General features: G+C 44.8%; 1 protein-coding gene across 1 annotated transcript in view; it reads left to right on the plus strand.

Moving 5' to 3' along the window:
* Positions 1–21,874, plus strand: part of LOC121533261 (regulatory-associated protein of mTOR-like) — a gene marked incomplete at both ends in the record, with an annotated part of 78,531 nt that overhangs the window by 16,787 nt on the left and 39,870 nt on the right. The window contains one exon of the mRNA XM_045219465.1: positions 15,649–15,708. Within this exon, the coding sequence (XP_045075400.1) occupies positions 15,649–15,708 (60 nt within the window). The remainder of the gene's footprint in view (positions 1–15,648; positions 15,709–21,874) is intronic.

The raw sequence follows: 21,874 nt of genomic DNA on the forward strand, positions 1-21,874 counted from the left end.
ATACCAAGCACACCCTCTTTCCTTATGTCCTAATTTTGTTGTAGTTTGAGGGGATATTGGGTAGGTATATCGTGTATGTATCTTAGCGTTTGCCACTGTTCTGTGTTCAAACAGTGACAATTCTAGTACAAATCGAAGGAATTGGCAAGAACTCGGCAAGGTCTCAGATGTGCACACATGACGTACAGACACACGTCCCTCTAATGGTTTTTCTATCAATGGTGTAATATAGCTAATGGGTACGTCAAATGGCAGTTTCTGAGAAAAGTGAAAGACTGGAGTAGCCATATCTTCTTCTTTGTCAACTATCTTTTAATGCTCAAAGGATCCGTTATAGTGGGAAGCATTCCCAAAAAGGGTTAACACTCATTCTTTGGTTGAGACATTAAACTGAGGTTTCAGTGGTCACCTATACATTTCTTGTCATTTGTTGCAAGTATGTTGTGTCTTGGCAAAATTTCAAACCCAACATCTAATATTATCATGGCCACCTAATCTTTATTTCCCAATTGACTAATTTGACCTCTCAACTTCTGGTAAAAATAAAGGTTAATGATGAAGTAATATAACGGTAGATAATATTTATATAGCCAAGTCTCATTGCTTAAGGATTTGATCATCTTAGAGTAAAAATCATTGGATTGGTCATAACGGATAATGTTTCCATTGCTAGAAATATCTATTATCAGCCCTATCTCGAGACTGCAGTGAAATCTGACTCTCTCTTTCTCTCCCTCACTCTCGCCCTGTCTCCCCTCCATGCTGAAAGAGGCATGTGCTTCTCCCCTTAGCTAATTGCATTCAGCCCCGGAGTGAGAAAAGGAGTGAAAAAAACAGACGAAGGCTCACTTAGACGTTAAGGCTTACCTAGGCTTCCAAACCTGCAAAGAATTGCACAGAGGGAAGTTAACGTATGAGGGAGGGGTGTTGAGAGGGAGATAGAAAACAAATATAAGAAGAGTGAGAGAGGGATTCCTTGCTTACCAGAGCAAGAAAATCATTACTGATAGAGTACTGATGTCCCCGATGGAAGGGGGGGGGGTCTATGGTAATGGAGGGGGGGAAAGAAGAAGAGCTAGAGAAGCGTGGAAAGGAGAGGAGCAAAGGAAGGGAGATAAAAAGAAAAGGAAAGGTATGAGGAGGGAGGAAAGGAAGGGAGAAAAGAGGAAAGGAGGGAAGAAGAGAGTAAAGTAGTGGAGAAGAGAGAAGCGGACAAGAAGGAAGGATGAGAAAGGGCTGAGGCGGAAGGAAAGTATTAAATTATTTTAAATATTTTTTAACCGACTTATTAGTGCACTAGGCCTTTATTACTCCTGTATGAGTGGAGAGCGGAAAAAAATACTCGTCAGCAGAATGGAGAGAAATCTTCCCGTGGCCATTTGCTTATCAGATAGTTAGGAGCATCATATGGCCTCGTGTGACTGTAGCTGCATCTTCCTGCTGAATCTTTAAAGGACACTCCTGTTCTGGTGCTCCTTGGCGGTGACTGCCTCAATATCCTGGAATGTTGGCGCTTCCGACCACACTCCTCGTGCCAACCCTGCCACCTGGGCATCGTGTGTGTTTTCACTAAGGAAGGTCTCACAAGCAAGCGCACGCACACACACACACAGGCACACAAATGTGCACGTATACACAGGCATGCATGTGTGTGTGTTTGTGTGTGCTTGCATGTGCAGGGTCCAACGTAATTTATTTCCTCACTGGCTCGTTTGGCATGCTTTCTCTCTATATTCAGCCATTGGTAGGCTATATTAGGTTATTATGATATACATAGGCTCATTCTGTTCAGGACAACCCAGAGTATAATGCATGTCATCCTTGTAACTGTGGATCAAGCGTAGCGATCATAAACGTTGATGCTGTAGATTACACAAGTTTTCAAATATAGAAATATGCAGTGCACGTTTAGACTCACAGGTGTGTGGTTTGCTTGTATGACATCTAGTGATGTGACAAATTGACAATTTTGCTTACCGTTTAAACTGCCATTAAAAAAAAGTATGTTTTCCATTAAAACAATAAGAAAACAATAATCCAATTCCACGTCAATTCACAATGCAGAATAATAACACCTATTAGATATTAATGACCGACCGCTAGGGCCAGGCAATGAAGTTATATCTACCGCAGTCGTATACCCTTTAAAGCGGCTCATCTATGGCATATTTGTTTATCTGTAAGGGCACACTATAGCTTTTTAAATGCCGACACGAAACCATCTCTGGAGTTTCTAAGTGCTTATTCTGTCAAGGAAAAGTTACTTTTTTTATAGAGGCATAAGAAATGTGACAGTGTGTAAATTATAACACATTAGTGCAGGAAATATAGAAATTGATTAAAATGCTGGAAGTGAATGCTGGAATTTTAACAATTAACTATGCAAATAAGCAAAAGCTGTGTGCATTAAGGAAATAGACACCTGGCTCAAATCGAAGCCAGTCTCTAATAAGCGCTTGTTTTGTTCAGTGATTTTAAGCAAATAAACGCCCGGGCTATTAATTGAAGTTTTACGGTATGTGTCTTAGTATTTCTAGTACAATTCTAGTACAAATCGAAAGTATTGGCAAGAACTCGGCAAGGTCTCACACGGGCACACATGCCGTACAGGCAGGCATTCGTTGCTCGCATATTACATTTATGTCATTTAGCAGACGCTCTTATCCAGAGCGACTTACAGTTAGTGCATACATTATTCTTTTTTTTTTTTTTTATGCTGGCCCCCCGTGGGAAACGAACCCACAACCCTGGCGTTGCAAACGCCATGCTCTACCAACTGAGCTACCTCCCTGCCGGCCATTCCCTCCCCTACCCTACCCTGGACGACGCTGGGCCAATTGTGCGCCGCCCCATTGTCTCCCGGTTGCGACCAGCTACAGCAGAGCCTGGATTCGAACCAGGATCTCTAGTGGCACAGCTAGCACTGCGATGCAGTGCCTTAGACCACTGCGCCACTCGGGTGGTAATGTTTTTTCTAAGGATGACGTATAGGCTAATGGATACGTCAAATGACAGTTTCTGATAAAAAGTGAATGACTGGAGTAGCCATTTCCTCTTCTTTATCAACTATCTTTTCATGCTCAAAGGATTAATTATAGTGGGATTAATTATATAATTATATAATATTAATTATAGTGTCTTGGCTAAATTTCAAACCCAACATCTAATCCTTATTTCCCAATTGGCTCATTTGGCCACACAAGTAATGTAACGGTAGATAATATTTATATAGCCAACTACCAAATTGCTTAAGGATTTGATACAGCCTTAGAGTGAAGCTGTTGGATTGGTCATAACAGAGAATTATTTCCAATACTATAAATATCCGCTCGCTCACCCTTTCTCTCCCTTCCATGCTGAAAGAGACGTGCTTCTCTCCTTAGCTAATTGCATTCAGCGCCGCAGTGAGAAAAGGAGTGAGAAAAACAGGCGACAAAGTTTACCTCGGCTTCCAAACCTGCATAAAATGCACCGAGGGAAGAGAATGAAAGATGGGGATGAGATAGTGAGAACGAATATAGAGACGGAGAGAGATTCCTTGCTCATCAGAGCAGAAAAGCATTACTGATAGAGCACTCTCAAGGGATTTCCACGATGTTGAGATAGAGGGTGGCTATGAGAAGAGAGGAAAGGAGGGGACAAGAGGGGATAAAAATAAAGGGAAAGTTATGAGGAGGGAGGAAAGAAGGGAAGGAGAGAGAAGAGGAGGGTTAAATAAGGAAAGGAAAGGAGGATAGTGATTCTTGAGGGACTCACCATGCTATCAGATAGTTAGGAGCCAGTCATGGCCTTGTGTGACTGTGAGAAGCTGAGAAGCACCGTCTTCCTGCTGAATCTTTAAACAAGACTCCTGTTCTACTGCCAACTCCTTGACAGGTGACTGCCTCAATATCCTGCCACCTGGGCATCGTGTGCGTGTGTGTTTTCGCTAAAGAAACTAAGTTCTCACACTCATGTAAGCACAAACACACACACGCACATAACAGAAAGAGAAAGCACACAAATGTGTGTGTGCAAGCTTTTGTGCATGCGTGTGCGCGACCTTAGCTTCCCTCCTGAGAACTTGGACAGCCTCTCCTATCACCTCAAGTAGCTTCTTTTCATTATCTATGATGTTGTGAGTGACAGTACACCTTCAAAAGGCACAACACTGGAATGAAAATTTGTCAGCAAACTAACAACTCATTCACTCTGTCCTCTCATCTCCTTAGTCAATAGGGGGAAGGAGGAAACATGGGGGGGAAGGTGTAACACAAACACACACCGAGTAAAATGTAAATGTAGCTGTTGTCCTTATCTGTGGTGACTTCACAACGGGGTAGCAAAGCATTGCTTATCCTCACATGTTCTATCAATCAATCCAAAATTATTTAGCAGAAACTGCTTCTCCGATGTCATGGCGACATGGGCTAGCTAAGCACAGAAACACTTGATTAGGTCTAACGGTTGTCTCGCGCTGAACTGCGCATGTGCAGGCTGTCAAATCAAAGGCACTCCTTCGATATGAAGTTGTTTTTGACGAAAATGACTATCACGAGGTTGTAGAAATAACATGTTCAATTACATTGGCTCGACTCTAGGTTGTGCCTTTAGATTTCAAGAAAATTAACATAAGGAAGAATTTTTCACTTCTCTCATTTGACTTTTCAAACCCCAAACCCCGGCCTGGTGTGCTTGGTCTGTTTCGCAAGCGTTCCTGGAAGTCTCACAATGTTGCGCCTCTTGGTTTAGAAATTCTGTGACAAGGCTTTATCGTTTGCTTTTCCACAGAAATTATTGGTGATCAACTAGGAATGCCTTGAACATCAACCAGTCGATCGGTTGGTGACAACAGCAATAGAATTGATAAAACGGTAGTGTGTTTTAGCCCAGGGTCTTCAAGGTATTCCGAGGTAGTTCCAAAGTATTCTAAGGTACTCCAAGGCTGATTTCTTCATCCCGCTCCCGCCCGCACCTGCAGCCTTACATACCGCACCCGCTGGCTTTCTGTCCGACTGCCATCCGCTACCGCAAGAACTGGTCCCAAACCTAACCGCAGTCCCGCAATGTTATTTTAGGCGTATGTGACGTAGCTCACTTGCCAGCCATGGTCCCAGCAATTTTACGCCCTATTGGCAATATCAAATGCTCAAAAATAACTTTTTGTGGCCCATTATATTAGTCTATCTGTATTACTGGGCTATATCAACCAATATGCTAGATGTAGTTGAAGAGAGCAGAGTTGGAGAGACTTGCACTTTCTCTTGATCTATTGTTATAGCCTTTTAGGAGTGTGAAGATTTCCAGACAGTGAAATATGGGTGATCAATATTTATTTCTACGCAATGTTGTAAACTATAGCCTAACCAATTTAGAAAGTACATTTCCTTGGAAAGATAACTGCCCCGTGCTTCTCCGCCCATGCATAGGCTATTGCCTACTCTATTAGGGATGGCTACTGAACTTGAAGCAGCAAGAATGATGACAGCGACACTTGCTATGTTTTGCATATAGGATGCAAACATACATGGATAATGCTGTTGTGTATTTGAGAGGTCACAGCTGTGTTTGTATGCAGGTCAAGATACACTACATGACCAAAAGTATGTGGACACCTGCTCGTCGAACATCTCATTCCAAAATCATGGGCATTAATATGGAGTTGGTCCCCCCTTTGTTGCTATAACAACAAGTGATAGGGAAGGCTTCTTCTGGGAAGGCTTTCCACTAGATGTTGGAACATTGCTGCGTGGACTTGTTTCCATTCAGCCACAAGCATTATTGAGGTCGGCACTGATGTTGGGCGATCAGGATGGGTTTCTTTTGCTACTAAATCAAAATTTTATTGGCCACATGCACCGAATACAACAGGTGCAGACATTACAGTGAAATGCTTACTTACAGCCCTTAACCAACAGTGCATTTATTTTTAATAAAAAAGTAAAATAAAACAACAACAAAAAAGTGTTGAGAAAAAAAGAGCAGAAGTAAAATAAAATAACAGTAGGGAGGCTATATATACAGGGGGGTACTGGTGCAGAGTCAATGTGCGGGGGCACCGGCTAGTTGAGGTAGTTGAAGTAATATGTACATGTGGGTAGAGTGACTATGCATAAATGATTAACAGAGTAGCAGCAGCGTAAAAAGATGGGTTGGGGGGGAGTGCAAATAGTCCGGGTAGCCATGATTAGCTGTTCAGGAGTCTTATGGCTTGGGGGTAGAAGCTGTTGAGAAGTCTTTTGGACCTAGACTTGGCACTCCGGTACCGCTTGCCGTGCGGTAGCAGAGAGAACAGTCTATGACTAGGGTGGCTGGAGTCTTTGACAATTTTGAGGGCCTTCCTCTGACACCGCCTGGTATAGAGGTCCTGGATGGCAGGAAGCTTGGCCCCAGTGATGTACTGGGCCGTACGCACTACCCTCTGTAGTGCCTTGCGGTCAGAGGCCAAGCAGTTGCAACCAGTCAGGATGCTCTCGATGGTGCAGCTGTATAATTTTTTGAGGTCTGAGGACCCATGCCAAATCTTTTCAGTCTCCTGAGGGGTTATAGGCTTTGTCGTGCCCTCTTCACGACTGTCTTGGTGTGTTTGGACCATGATAGTTCGTTGGTGATGTGGACACCAAGGAACTTGAAGCTCTCAACCTATTCCACCACAGCCCCGTTGATGAGAATGGGGGCGTGTTCAGTCCTCTTTTTTTTTCCTGTAGTCCACAATAATCTCCTTTGTCTTGAGGGAGAGTTTGTTATCCTGGCACCACACGGCCAGGTCTCTGACCTCCTCCCTATAGGCTGTCTCATCGTTGTCGGTGATCAGGCCTACCACTGTTGTGTCGTCTGCAAACTTAATGATGGTGTTGGAGTCGTGCCTGGCCATGCAGTAATGGGTGAACAGGGAGTACAGGAGGGGACTGAGCACGCACCCCTGAGGGGCCCCCGTGTTGAGGATCAGTGTGGCAGATGTGTTGTTACATTTTACATTTACATTTTAGTAATTTAGCAGACGCTCTTATCCAGAGCGACTTACAGTTAGCGCATACATTATTTTATCGAACCCACAACCCTGGCGTTGCAAACACCATGCTCTACCAACTGAGCTACATCCCCTGCCGGCCATTCCCTCCCCTACCCTGGACGACGCTGGGCCAATTGTGCGCCGCCCCCTTACCACCTGGGGGCGGCCCGTCAGGAACTCCAGAATCCAGTTGCAGAGGGAGGTGTTTAGTCCCAGGATCCTTAGATTAGTGATGAGCTTTGAGGGCACTATGGTGTTGAACGCTGAGCTGTAGTCAATGAATAGCATTCTCACGTATGTGTTCCTCTTGTCCAGGTGGGAAAGGGCAGTGTGGAGTGCAATAGAGATTGCATCATCTGTGGATCTGTTGGGGCGGTATGCAAATTGGAGTGGGTCTAGGGTTTCTGGGATAATGGTGTTGATGTGAGCCATGACCAGCCTTTCAAAGCACTTCATGGCTACAGACGTCAGTGCTACGGGTCGGTAGTCATTTAGGCAGGTTATCTTAGTGTCCTTGGGCACGGGGACTATGGTGGTCTGCTTGAAACATGTTGGTATTACAGACTCAGTCAGGGACATGTTGAAAATGTCAGTGAAGACACTTGCCAGTTGGTCAGCACATGCTCGGAGTACATGTCCTGGTAATCCATCTGGCCCTGCGGCCTTGTGAATGTTGACCTGCTTAAAAGTCTTACTCACATCGGCTACGGAGAGCGTGATCACATAGTCATCCGGAACAGCTGGTGCTCTCATGCATGCTTCAGTGTTGCTTGCCTCGAAGCGAGCATAGTGGTTTAGCTTGTCTGGAAGTCTTGTGTCACTGGGCAGCTCGCGGCTGTGCTTCCCTTTGTAGTCTGTAATAGTTTTCAAGCCCTGCCACATCCGACAAGCGTCAGAGCCGGTGTAGTACGATTCAATCTTAGTCCTGTATTGACTCTTTGCCTGTTTGATGGTTCGTCGGAGGGCATAGCGGGATTTCTTATAAGTGTCCGGGTTAGAGTCCTGCTCCTTGAAAGCGGCAGCTCTACCCTTTAGATCAGTGCGGATGTTTCCTGTAATCCATGGCTTCTGGTTGGGGTATGTATGTACGGTCACTGTGGGGACGACATCATCGATGCACTTATTGATGAAGCCAGTGACTGATGTGGTGTACTCCTCAATGCTATCTGAAGAAACCCGGAACATGTTCCAGTCTGTGCTAGCAAAACAGTCCTGTAGCTTAGCATCTGCGTCATCTGACCACTTTTTTATTAACCGGGTTGAGGTCAGGGCTCTGTGCAGGCCAGTCAAGTTCTTCCATACCGATCTCAACAAACCATTTTTGTATGGACCTTGTTTTGTGCACGAGGGCATTGTCATGCTGAAACAGGAAAGGGCCTTCAATAAAACTGTTGCCACAAAGTTGGAAGGACAGAATCGTCTAGAATGCCATTGTATGCTGTAGCGTTAATATTTTCCTTCACTGGAACTAAGGGGCATAGCCCAAACCATGAAAAACAGTCCCAGACCATTATTCCTCCTCCACCTAACTTTACAGTTGGCACTATGCATTGGGGCAGGTAGCGTTCTCCTGGCATCCGCCAAACCCAGATTTGTCCGTCGGACTGCCAGATGGTGAAGTGTGATTCATCACTCCAGAGAAGGCGTTTCTACTGTTCTAGAGTCCAATGGCGGTGAGCTTTACACCACTCCAGCCGACGCTTGGCATTGCCCATGGTGATCTTAGGCTTGTGTGCGGCTGCTCGGCCATGGAAAACCATTTCATTAAGCTCCTGACGAACAGTTCTTGTGCTGACGTTGCTTCCAGAAGCAGTTTGGAACTCAGTTGTGAATGTTGCAACCGAGAACAGACGATTTTTACGCGCTATGTGCTTCAGCACTCGGCGGTCCCGTTCTGTGAGCTTGTGTGGCCTACCACTAAGTGGCTGAGCCATTGTTGATCCTAGAAGTTTCCACTTCACAATAACAGCACTTACAGTTGACTGGGGCAGCTCTAGCAGGGCAGAAATTTGACGAACTGACTTGTTGGAAAGGTGGCATCCTATGACGGTGCCACTTTGAAAGTCACTGAGCTCTTCAGTAAGGCCATTCTACTGCCAATGTTTGTCTATGGAGATTGCATGGCGGTGTGCTCGATTTTATACACTTGTCAGCAACTGGTGTGGCTGAAATAGCCGAATCCACTCATTTAGAGGGGTGTTCACCTACTTTTGTATATATTGTGTACCTTTTAGGAGGACGATTTGCAGGCAGAAACAAATGGGTAATCAATACTTTGCAGGCAGAAACAAATGGGTAATCAAAAGGAGCAACGCTCGCTCACCATAATAGCCTAACATATGTGCGCCTTGTTCCTTTTCCTTTTCAATTATGGTAAAAATGTTTGATTGCAACTCAACTCACGTTGGTTGAGAGCCCTACAGTTCTTTCCATTATCAATATTTATTTTCAGACACTGTAGTAAACTACAGTCTAATCATATTTAAGTTCATTTCATTTTTAAGTAACTGCCACGTGATTCCCCGCCCATGTAGGCAGCCTACTCGATTTCAATGAGACAACACACTTGAACTCGCACGCCCAACTAGGAGAGGAGAGGTAGGTTACTGAAGTTGAAGCAACAAATTCTTAGTGTGTTAATGCGAAAAATATCATTTTAATACAATAGATAGGCTAATGCATACAAAGCAGAAAGAGGACCGTTTCCAAATAAATCTGCGGGACAACAAAAATATTTTCATCTCGAAGTGGTCTGCTCCCACCCGCAGCATGAAAAATGCATACTGCGCCGCAATGATCTCTGTACTTGCGGGTTCCAACAGAGATCAATGCAGCTTTTTACTCAAAGGTACAGTGTCTTCAGAAAGTATTCACACCCCTTGACTTTTTCCACATTTTGTTGTTACAACCTACATTTAAAATGGAATAAATGGAGATGTGTCACAATACCCCATAATGTCAAACTGGAATGATGTTTTTAGATATATATACAAATTAATAAAAAATGTATGGCAAAATGCGTAGGATTGCAGGATATTGGCTTTAAAGCTGCAATATGTAATGACCCGACCAAATTTACATAGAAATGTGTGTTATAGATCTATCAATGTCATTGAAAGCAAGTCTAAGAAGCGGTAGATCTGTTCTGTGTGCGTTATTTCTATGCTTCCCATTCTTAAGTTTAATTTTACTTTCGGTTTGTACACCAACTTCAAACAGCTGAAAGAAAATACAATATTTTTGGTTATGGTAAATATATTTCACAGTGGTTTATCGATGGTACAATGATTCTCTACACTATACATGCTTGTTTTGTCACATAAACTGAAATTAGGCAAACTATTTGAATTTTAGCAACCAGGAAATGGTGGTGCAATTTCTGCATAATGCTTCTTTAAAACTGCAACATTTTCTCTCAGCAATTCCATTTTTAGAGTTGTGTCACGCCCTGGCTCTGGGGACTCTAATATGTTGAGCCAGGGTGTGTAAAGTCTATGTGTTTTGTTCTAGGTTTCACATTCTAGTATTGTTGTTCTATGTTGGCCAGTGTGGTTCTCAATCAGAGGCAACGTGATTCAGCTGTTGCTTGTTGTCTCTGATTGAGAACCATACTTTAGCAGCCTGTTTCCCCACAGAGTTTGTGGGATCTTGTTTCTGGTCTGTTGGGTTAGACCGTGAACTGTCACGTTTTCGTTTTGTTGTTTTTGATCGTGTCTCTAATAAAGAGTATGTTTGCCTGCAACGCTGCGCCTTGGTCCTCATCTCTGTTCGACGATCGTGACAAGTTGCAGGAAACTTGCTTAAAAATGCTAACATTTCTCTACGCCGACAAGATGGGGGAACTCTAAAATTCAGACACCCCAATGCCACGCCTCCTGACACGCCCACCACCTAAGCCCCTGCTCTTGATTTACAGCATTTCCCTCAGACAACAACACGTGCAAAAGTAGCCCAATTAGCAGAAGGGATGGGGGCATCTTCTTGTCGTGTGCAGTGCGGAAGTTTCTAACAGCTGTCAGTCAAAACCCATACAGTGCTGTGAAGCGGAGAACCTGAGCGCTGACGTCATGTATAGCATGTTACTGTACAGCCACTGCGTTCCAATTTAGGCGCGGATCAATGACAAAATCTGCAATTTTTTACCCGTATACGGGAAAGGACTACTAATCAGGAAGAGATCGGTAATGAAAGACCACTGCATAATCTGATCTCTTTTTCTGTGAACTACAATACCCAGCTTTTACCCTCTCTCATCTGCTAAAGTAGTGTTGTAGTTTGAGGGGATATTTGGATGTGTGGTTTTTTGTGTGTATGTGTCTTAGCGTTTGGCACTGTTCTGGGTTCAGACATTGACAATTCTAGTACAATTCTAGTACAAATCGAAAGTATTGGCAAGAACTCGGCAAGGTCTCTCACATGCACACATGACGTACAGACATGTCACTCATGTTTTTTTATCAAAGGTGTCATTTAGCTAATGGGTCAAATTGCAATTTCTGAGAGAAAGTGAGACTGTAGACATTTCCTTTTCTTTATCAATTATCTTTTCATGCTCAAAGGATCCATTATAGTGAGTGAGATGTATTGGCGTACAATAATACCATTGGGGGAGAAATACATTTTATAGGCATAATTCATTTTTTTTGGGCAATTCTCATTCTTTGGTTGAGACATTAAACTGAGGTCTCAGTGGTAGGTTTCCCGTTTCCCTTTCATTATACATATCTTGGTATTTGTTGCAAGTGTATCATGTCTTGGATCAATTTCAACCCCAACATCTAATATTATCATGGCCACCTAATCCTTTCTTCTCAATTTGGCTCGTTTGACTACTCATCTTATCTGGTAAAAATAAAGGTAAATGATGAAGTAATATAACGGTAGATAATATTTATCTAGCCAAGTCTCATTGCTTAAGGATTTGGTAGTCTTAGAGTAAAGCTATTGGATTGGTCATTACAAAGAATGATTTCTAATGCTAGAAATATCCATTATCAGCTCTGTCTCGAGACTGCAGTGAAATCTGCCTCTCTCTCTCTATCTCTGTAGCTCTCACTCACTCACTCACTCACTCACACGCTGAAAGAGGCATGTGCTTCTCTCCTTAGATAATTGCATTCAGCCCGGAGTGAGAAAAACAGACAAAGGCTCACCCCGGCTTCCAAACCTGCAAAGAAAAATGCACAGAGGGAAGTGGGATGACAGAAAAAAATGAATATAGGAAGAGTAAGGAGAGGCAGAAAGAGAGGGTTTCACCAGAGCAGGAAATCATTACTGATAGAGCACTCTTCAAGGGATTTCCCTGATGTTGAGATAGAGGGTGGCTATGGTAATGGAGGAGGAAAGGAGAAGAGAAGGTGAGAAGAGAGGAAAGGAGGGGATAAAAAGAAAGGGAAAGTTATGAGGAGGGAGGAAAGAAGGGAAGGAGAGAGGAAAGGAGTGGAGAAGAGAGCAGGGGAGAAGAAAGAAGGATGAGAAAGATCTGAGGAGGTTGGAAAGAAGGGGAGAAGAGAGGAGGGATAAATAAGGAAAGGAGGATAGTGATTCTTGAGGGACTCTGCATGTTTATTAGATGGTTAGGAGCCAGTCATGGCCTTGTGTGACTGTGAGGAGATGAGAAGCACCATCTTCCTGCTGAATCTTTAAACAAGACTCCTGTTCTGCTGCCAACTCCTTGACAGGTGACTGCCTCAATATCCTGGAACTTTGGCGCTTCCGCACACTGTCCACATGCCAACCCCGCCGCCTGGGCATCGTGTGTGTGTTTTACTTAAGGAAGCTATGGTCTCACACTCATGCAAGCACATTCAAGCACACACATACACTCACACACACAGATCCCAGAAAAAGAAAGCACACGTGTGTGTGTGCATGCTTGTTTGTGTGCTTGCGACCTTAGCTTCCCTCTTGAAAACTTGGACAGCCTTTCCAGTAACCTCAAATATCTTCTAATTATTTATGATGCTTTACATGAAGGTACACCTTCAAAAGGCAAAACACTGATACATTCTGAATGAAAATGCATCAGCAAGGAGCTGCAATATCAGGTCTTATATTCCTTTCATTTGGCTAGATATCCCTTAACTCATTCTCTCTGTCCTCACATCTCCTTAGCCTATAGAGGGAAGGAGGAAACATGGGAGGAGGGTGTAACAGACACACACACTTCCTGTACAATCTCTGGAGCGTGGACTCGATATGGGAAATGTAAATGTAACTGTACTCTTTCCTCTTTGTCGTTATCTGTGGTGACTTCACAATAGGGAAGCAAAGCATTGCGTAACCTCATGTTCTATTTTCCTGCGGTACTACTGTACATTCAGCTTTGTTTCAACAGACCTAAACAGGAATGTAATGGGTACAGGAAGAAGAGTTTTACCTCATAAAACCTTGTAAAACCTCGTAAAACCTCAGAATACCTTGTAACTACCTCAGACTACCTTGAAGGCCCTGTGCTAAAACACATTGCCGTTTTGAATGCATGTCTGTGTTTTATAAATTCTATAGTAATGCAAAGACCTTTGAAATAAAATGTGTTTTCTTCCAACCAGAGTGCCTTGAACCAGATCCATTAATGTACATGATACATATACGTCTCTGCCCTCGAACCATAGAAATGAATAAAGATAGGTTATGCCTGGAACATCCTTGAGACGTAAGCCCTGAACCTACTGCTCCATATTATTCTGTGTTACAAAGCGGTGACAGTGTTTCTCTGTCTGAATAACCATTTAGCCTCTAATAACAAAACACCAAAATTATGGCATTTTTCATGGAAGAATGGTGTTGCATCCCTCTGATAGAGTTCCAGACACTTGTAGAATCTATGCCAAGGTGCATTGAAGCTGTTCTTGCTCATGGTGGCCCAACGCCCTATTAAGACAATTTATGTTGCTGTTTCCTTTATTTTAGCAGTTACCTGTATATTATACAGTAAAAGCAAGGAGCCAACAGTCAGTTAATTAGTGTTTTAGTAATTAGTGTAACATGTTAGTGTATCAACGAGGGACAGCAAGGAAAAGGGATAGAGTGGGAAGCCAGAAAAGATTGAGATGAGAAAAGAACAGGAGGAGGGAAGCAGAGGGAGAAGGAGAGGCAAAAAATAGATTGCAATGAAAGAAAATATCCTAAAATAGAGGGATATAGAGATTTGGAAACTTGGTAGACGAGACAGACTTGGAGTTGGGAGATGTGTAAAATGGAGAGGGGGAGTGGAGGACAGACTGAGGGAGTTGGGGTTGGGAGACATGAAGACATTCAGAGGGATAGGGGAGAGCGAGAGAGACTGAAGGACGGAGAGGGGAATTGAAGGAGAGAGCCGCATAGAGGGAAAGATGGAGATAGAGGGAGTCTGGGGAGGGCTGATTGGGGGATGTAATGAGCTGTAGCAGACAGTCGGCTCCAAGGGGACCAACAGAAACGCTCCACTCCTCCCTCTACGACCCACTTTGGGATCCCACCGAGAGATAGCCGTTGCGCAAGCGCACACACAAGACCACACACACACACACGCTCTCCCTCGCGCTCTCGCCCAAGCACGTTCGCACAGACCCACAGTACCACTCCACAAGTTCTCTCTGCTCCACTCCACTTCTCTCTCTAGTACAGCATGTCCTCTGACACCCTTCTCCATCTCTTCTCTGTTTGTTTTGGCTGTGGATCAAAGTCTCCTCTCCTCCTGTGTGGTTTAGGAACACTCCTACTTTAGGGGATGAGTGTCTCCTTGCTTGTTTAGAACAGTCTGTCCCTTTTGAAGTCTCTCTCCATCTCTGTCTCTCATTCTATCTATAAGGCCTTGTCTCTATTCATGTTCCATGTCCTATTTGAGAAGACTCGTCTGCCACTTTGACCTCTATCCTAAAAGTTCATAAACACAACAAACACAGTGGTAGACCTGTGTGGAGAGCTCACCATCTGAATGTAATGGCCACCTGAGGTTTGTTGTGGGGAGTTGTTAGTGTTCGTTTGAACTGTGTCTGTGCACGTGCTTGAATGTCCAGATGAGAACACGTGTGCTGGACTGCTGGTGGTGGGTTTCTGCATAATTCAAACGTTGGATTTGTGTAACACATGCGCACCCACACACCACACACCCCCCCCCCACCCCACACACACACAATCCCCACCTCAGACACTCACCTGTGTTCCCCTTGATAATAATGACTAAGCCCTATCTGAGATCCCAAGCCAGCTGCTATATTTGATGCCTCAGCAGCGCTATAGCGTGCCTCTTCTCTACTTTACCTTTAAACATCACCCTGCTGTGAACACACTGTACCTGCTACCAGCCGGGTCTGTCCATGCACAATAATACCCTCTTCACTGTGGGAGTCCCAGTACGGTCTAAATAGACCTGTATGTACTCTGCGTGTATCCCTTAGTGACCTGAACCTCACCGAAACTTCTCTAGTTCAAAGACCCTAATGCCTTGTAATTGAAAGTTTATTTATAGTTTCTGTGATATCCAACTTTTTTCACTGTGAAAACAAATAAAAACATATTTCGTTGTGGTTGGCACGCTGCAATACTTGCACACATACTGTATGCAAACGTTTAGCGGTTTACAGAGTAATTAAGAACTGAAACATTTTTATAGTGCTTTTGTTGTTTGCTTTCTAGCTGTCCTGATTTGACTGGATCTCTGTTTGTGCCCTCAGGTTCTGTATGCAGAAAAGTTCCAAGCTGGTGCCAGGGGTGACGTTGGACCTCATTGAGAAGTAAGTACCGCTGTGGCAACTCTCCCTCCCTCTTTCATTTCTGTTTTCTTTTGTTTTGATTGCTTTTCTTATTTTGTTCTCTCCCTCTCAGCATGTAGTTTGGACCGATTTAAAGCCCTTCTTTTTCTTTTGTAAAGCTCTGATCATTTTTTTTTTTTGAATGGATGGATTTTATTATGTTCTTGTTGCGTATGATACAAATATGCCAGATAAAAGGACCTACAGATGCAATTACACTCGTTTTGAGAACATAAAAGGCAGCTTACAGCACCTAGAGCCGTGTCTCTACCCCAACTACACAGAGAGACTATGTTCACACACACACATAACAGAAAAACAAGAGAAACCGAGAGAAACTGTTCACAACTTTTGATTTTGCCCTCTTGCCGAGTCTTTGTCTGACGAAGACATACGTTCTCTCTTTCTCACCAAATTCCTCCAAGCACACATGCTTGCGTGTAAACGCACGCACGCATGACTTTGCCTCCAGCTAATTGTGTGACTCAGCACATGGCCATAATTCCCTCAGTGTGCTCAATGTTAACCAGGCCATTATGGACGCACACACACACACACACACACACACACACACACACACACACACACACACACACACACACACACACACACACACGAGTCTAGTCCTCCTCTAGAGGTTAATTAGTGTGTTTAGCTGAGGGCTAGTAGAGGCTGAGGGTTTCATGGTGCAGACTCACTGAACTTGTGTGTGTGTGTGTGTGTGTGTGTGTGTGGTACGCGAGTTTGTGTGTTGGGGGCTCAGGGTTCATCTAGTGGAACTCTTTTCCCAGTTCCCAGTGTGACGCAGATAGTCACGTTTCACTCCTCTCTCTGCCTACTCTACACCTCTCCTTGACTGGAAGTGAGTTTAGGATTGGATCCAAACTCCAAAGTTGCCTCCCCTGTGCCCCGTACCTCCTCAGGTACCTCAGCCGAACCACAGCCTGTTCCTCTTTCAAATAATCCCCTGTTCCGAAGGAGAGGATACAAGAACTCTCTCTCTCTTCAGGTGGAGAAGTTACTCCCTCCTTCCTTCTCTCTTGCTCACTAGTGGGCTATCTGGCTCTCTCTCTCTCCCTTTGGCATCATGTCTAACTCTCTCTCTTCCCACCTTCTCTCTGGCTTTCTCTCTTTTCTTCTCTTCCTCTCGTTCTTTCTCTCTCTCTGACGTGTGGAGATGCCCCTGTGGAGGATAAAAGCTGGTTAAGAAATAACCAGGTGGAAGAGAGAGCCTTTCAACTAGCCTAACAATCAGAGGGATCTTACTTTGTCTCTCTCTCTCTCTCTCTCTCTCTCTCTCTCTCTCTCTCTCTCTGTCTCTGTCTCTCTCTCTCTGTCTCTGTCTCTCTCTCTCTCTCTCTCTCTCTCTCTCTCTCTCTCTCTCTCTCTCTCTCTCTCTCTCTCTCTCTCTCTCTCTCTCTCTCTCTCTCTCTCTCTCTCTCTCTCTCTCTCTCTCTCTCTCTCTCTCTCTCTCTCTCTCTCTCTCTCTCTCTCTATTCTCCTTCTGCCGAATCAGTACATCATGGGCAGGTTTTGACAGCTTTGACACCTCTCCCTCCTGACATCTCTCACTGGGCTGGAGTGAGGGCTATGGAGAGAACACATCTAAAGGCATCTCAGGAGGCTCATACCTGTTACAGATGAGCGTCAGTCTTACATCGTGGGTTTGCGTCATGCTGGGAAAAGGCTCCCCTCTGGAAACGGAGCTACCTTCCTAGTGTGTTAGTGACGACATTGACTTGACCCAGATACACCCAAAATAAATCAAAGTGCAGGTTGCGTTTGAGAGCTTTGCAAGTGTGAGGATGTTTTTGGAGGCCTCCTCTCAATTGAATGTGTAGAGTGTATTCCGTAGTGTACTACTGTAGTTCAATATCACCTCAGAGAGTTGGACACCATCCAACCCAGTGTAATCAGTTTGCGTCAAAGTTCTTGCTGGGAAAGGCTTCCCTTCTGAGTGTGTGACGACGTTCAGATTTGACCCAGATGCAGACCAAAAAGAAATCAAAATGCAGGTGCTATTTGAGAGCTTTGCAGATGTTTAGAGTGGTGTACTAGTTCAAAATCACCTCACAGTTGGACTTCACCCCCAAAGTACTGGAGTCCGGTGTAGCAACAGAAGCGCTAATTCATCATGTACTGTAGCTATTACTCTCTAAAGAATCACCCAACACCTTACCATGTGTGGTTGCCAATGTGCTGCAATTGCAAAAACACCCCTTTCAGTGAGACAGATTATTTTAGACAGGTTGCTGTGTTCTCTGACAGGCCAGTTCTGTTGGGTCTCATAAGAACTTGTCCATAGCAGAGGTCGCACCTTGTCACAACACTCATTTAAAGTACTTTCTCATTTACCTCTGTCTGGAACTTTAAACACAACTAGTTTTGGTGGCAGTCTCTAAAATGGTTACTGTTTACTCAAAACACTTTATATCTGAACACTATAACGTTGCACCCTCCTGAACAGGCCCCAGGTGTATTAGTGCTGAGTTGGACCAAAAACCTGGACACACCCTGTGTGGCTCTCCAGGACCGGGGTTTTTGACAGCTACAATAAGGAGTGTTGCTGAAGTGTGAGCTTCCAGAAGGCTGAGCTGTGTCAATGTGTGTTTCTGCGTTGGTCCCTGGGAGATGGTGACATTTACCTCCCAGCTGAGTTTGTGACTCAGTCAGCACATGGCTATGACTCCCTCCGTGTGCTCAGTGTTAACCGGCCATAATGGAGACACACACACACACACTTTCTGCTCAGAGGGCCAAAATGTTACATATCACCAGCCGACCCCCATTACATAAGACTAAGTCACTGCAAAGAACTTGGACCAACCAATAATTACATGATTTACTTCTTCTCTCCCTCCTACACACAACCCCCCCACACACACACATTCCCCTACATACGCACACTTATTCCAAAAGGAACTTAGATAAGAGATTTTGAGTCACGATTCTAAACCATATCAGTTATCATGACTAATACTCTGCTTCACTCAGATGCAATATAATACATGTTGTTTATTTTCTCCTTTGACTTCACTCCTACAACAGCCAAGCCGCCTCCTTATCAAGGATGATCGTTTCTTATCAAGAAACAATTATTTTCTTTTCATCTCCCCACAACTCTGTTTTCCCATTGCATGGGAATGATGGGAATATCATGGGAACCCTATGAGCGTTGAGCTTGGATCCCAATTGATACTGTGTCTCCCAGACCCTCTGAAGGGGTGCAGCGGCTAGTCTGGCCCCCTGCTGGGTCTCTTTAGGGGTCCCTGAGTAGGGTAGGGCTGTGCTCATCATGCCTAGTCACTTGGCTTATGTGTCATTATTTCACATGACGTGGTTACCTGAGAGACCTGGACACTCAGCAGTGACACTGGCACACTCTACCTTTTGGAAAATAATAATAATAAATCCAATTAAAGTTAATAAATGGAAAACACTTTATGCTGTAGCTGGTATGGCAGGTAACAATAATGGTTGCAAAGGGATATTATACTTTGACCAGGATATCCATCCATCCATTCATTACCACCATATCCCCTCTTAATCCTTGAACAAAGAGGAAAACCAATTTACCTCGCCACTTTGCTGGTACACAGGTTGTCCTGTTCTGAATGCTAAATGTTTCCTCTTTAGGTTCAATCATAGTTGGCAGGAACACCCAGTACTCAGTGCTTTTACTCCACAGAGCCACCAGCCTTTCATCTAAACAGTAATGAGATGTTATCGGCTGTATTGTTTGTCCTTCAGAGGTCTCTCCCCTAGCCAAACAAGCTTTGGAAATCCTGTCGAAGTGTTAGTAAATAATACTGGTAGGGTAGGTTTTACTGAATTATTGATAATAAATTGTTCGCCCCTAGCCCCTGAGAAAACATGTCTTCACATGTCTCTGCTCACCAGTGCCCCCAGTCGAACGGAGTCAAGGTTATGGCGGAACCTTATGGCAGAACCTTATGGCGGAACCTTATGGCGGAACCATGCTGTCTTACTTTTCCTCCCTTCTAATACATTTAGCTGAGTGAGTGTGTGTGTGTTGTCAGTACTGACTGCTCATGTGTGTTAGGCCAGAGGGTAACTTGTGGGGTCTGAATGGGAAAGAGAAATGGTGTCTCTTTGATGCTCTGACTCTTTGATGCTCTCTCTCTGTGTGTGTGCGCATCTCAGGATATACCCAGGGAGATGGGGGAAGCCATTTGTTGCTCTCAGTGAGTCTGTATCCCCCTTCCTCCTAGTACCCCTCTCCCCCACTGAGGGGGTCATAAAGCATCATGGGGCCCGGTCAACACATCACCATCAACACAGCCAGGCCTCTATTGATCTACACTACACACACTGGGGCTGTCAGGAGTCATCATTAGACCACACACTATATGGCTTTACATTTTACTTTTTGTTCATTTAGCAGACGCTCTTATCCAGAGCAATTTACAGGCGCAATTAGGGTTAAAGTGTCTTGCTCAAGGGCACATCGACCTAATGGTTTTTTCACGTAGTCGGCTCAGGGATTGGAACCAGCAACCTTACGGTTACTGGGCCAAGGCTATTAACAGCTAGGCTACCTGTCACCCCACATGCTAGTTTACCTGTCGCCCAACATGCTAGGCTACCTGTCGTCCCACATGCTAGGCTACCTGTCCCCCCACATGCTAGGCTACCTGTCGCCCCACATGCTAGGCTACCTGTCGCCCCACATGCTAGGCTACCTGTCGCCCCACATGCTAGGCTACCTGTCGCCCCACATGCTAGGCTACCTGTCGCCCCACATGCTAGGCTACCTGTCGCCCCACATGCTAGGCTACCTGTCGCGCCACACACACAGACACAGAGAGACAGACACAGAGAGACAGACACAGAGAGACAGACACAGAGAGACAGACACAGAGAGACAGACACAGAGAGACAGACACAGAGAGACAGACACAGAGAGACAGACACAGAGAGACAGACACAGAGAGACAGACACAGAGAGACAGACACAGAGAGACAGACACAGAGAGACAGACACAGAGAGACAGACACACAGAGACAGACACACAGAGACAGACACACAGAGACAGACACACAGAGACAGACACACAGAGACAGACACACAGAGACAGACACACAGAGACAGACACACAGAGACAGACACACAGAGACAGACACACACAGAGACAGACACACAGAGAGACAGACACACAGAGAGACAGACACACAGAGAGACAGACACACAGAGAGACAGACACACAGAGAGACAGACACACAGAGAGACAGCACACAGAGAGACAGACACACAGAGAGACAGACACACAGAGAGACAGACACACAGAGAGACAGACACACAGAGAGACAGACACACAGAGAGACAGACACACAGAGAGACAGACACACAGAGAGACAGACACACAGAGAGACAGACACACAGAGAGACAGACACACAGAGAGACAGACACACAGAGAGACAGACACACAGAGAGACAGACACACAGAGAGACAGACAGACAGACACAGAGAGACACAGACAGACAGACACAGAGAGACGACAGACAGACAGACACAGAGAGACACAGACAGACAGACACACACACAGAGACACAGACAGACAGACACACACACAGAGACACAGACAGACAGACACACACACAGAGACACAGACAGACAGACACACACACAGAGACACAGACAGACAGACACACACACAGAGACACAGACAGACAGACACACACACAGAGACACAGACAGACAGACACACACACAGAGACACAGACAGACAGACACACACACAGAGACACAGACAGACAGACACACACACAGAGACACAGACAGACAGACACGCACACACACAGAGACACAGACAGACACGCACACACACAGAGACACAGACAGACACGCACACACACAGAGACACAGACAGACACACACACACACACACAGAGACACAGACAGACACACACAGAGAAACAGAGTAAATGGGCCTTTGGGAGTGGGGTCAGTGGGCGGTATACACTCATGGGAGGAACCCCCCATCCATCCAACTCCCACAGGGGACAGAAAGCCTCTAGGGCCATACCCATGGAGCAGTAGAGGTATCTATTAAATGTATTGTATTGGAGCCTTGAGAGTGCTGCTTTTCTTTACTTATCGCAGTAGAAGGAATGGTGCTGAACTG

The sequence above is a fragment of the Coregonus clupeaformis genome, unplaced genomic scaffold (assembly GCF_020615455.1).
Source record: "Coregonus clupeaformis isolate EN_2021a unplaced genomic scaffold, ASM2061545v1 scaf2390, whole genome shotgun sequence".
Taxonomy (NCBI): Eukaryota; Metazoa; Chordata; class Actinopteri; order Salmoniformes; family Salmonidae; genus Coregonus; species Coregonus clupeaformis.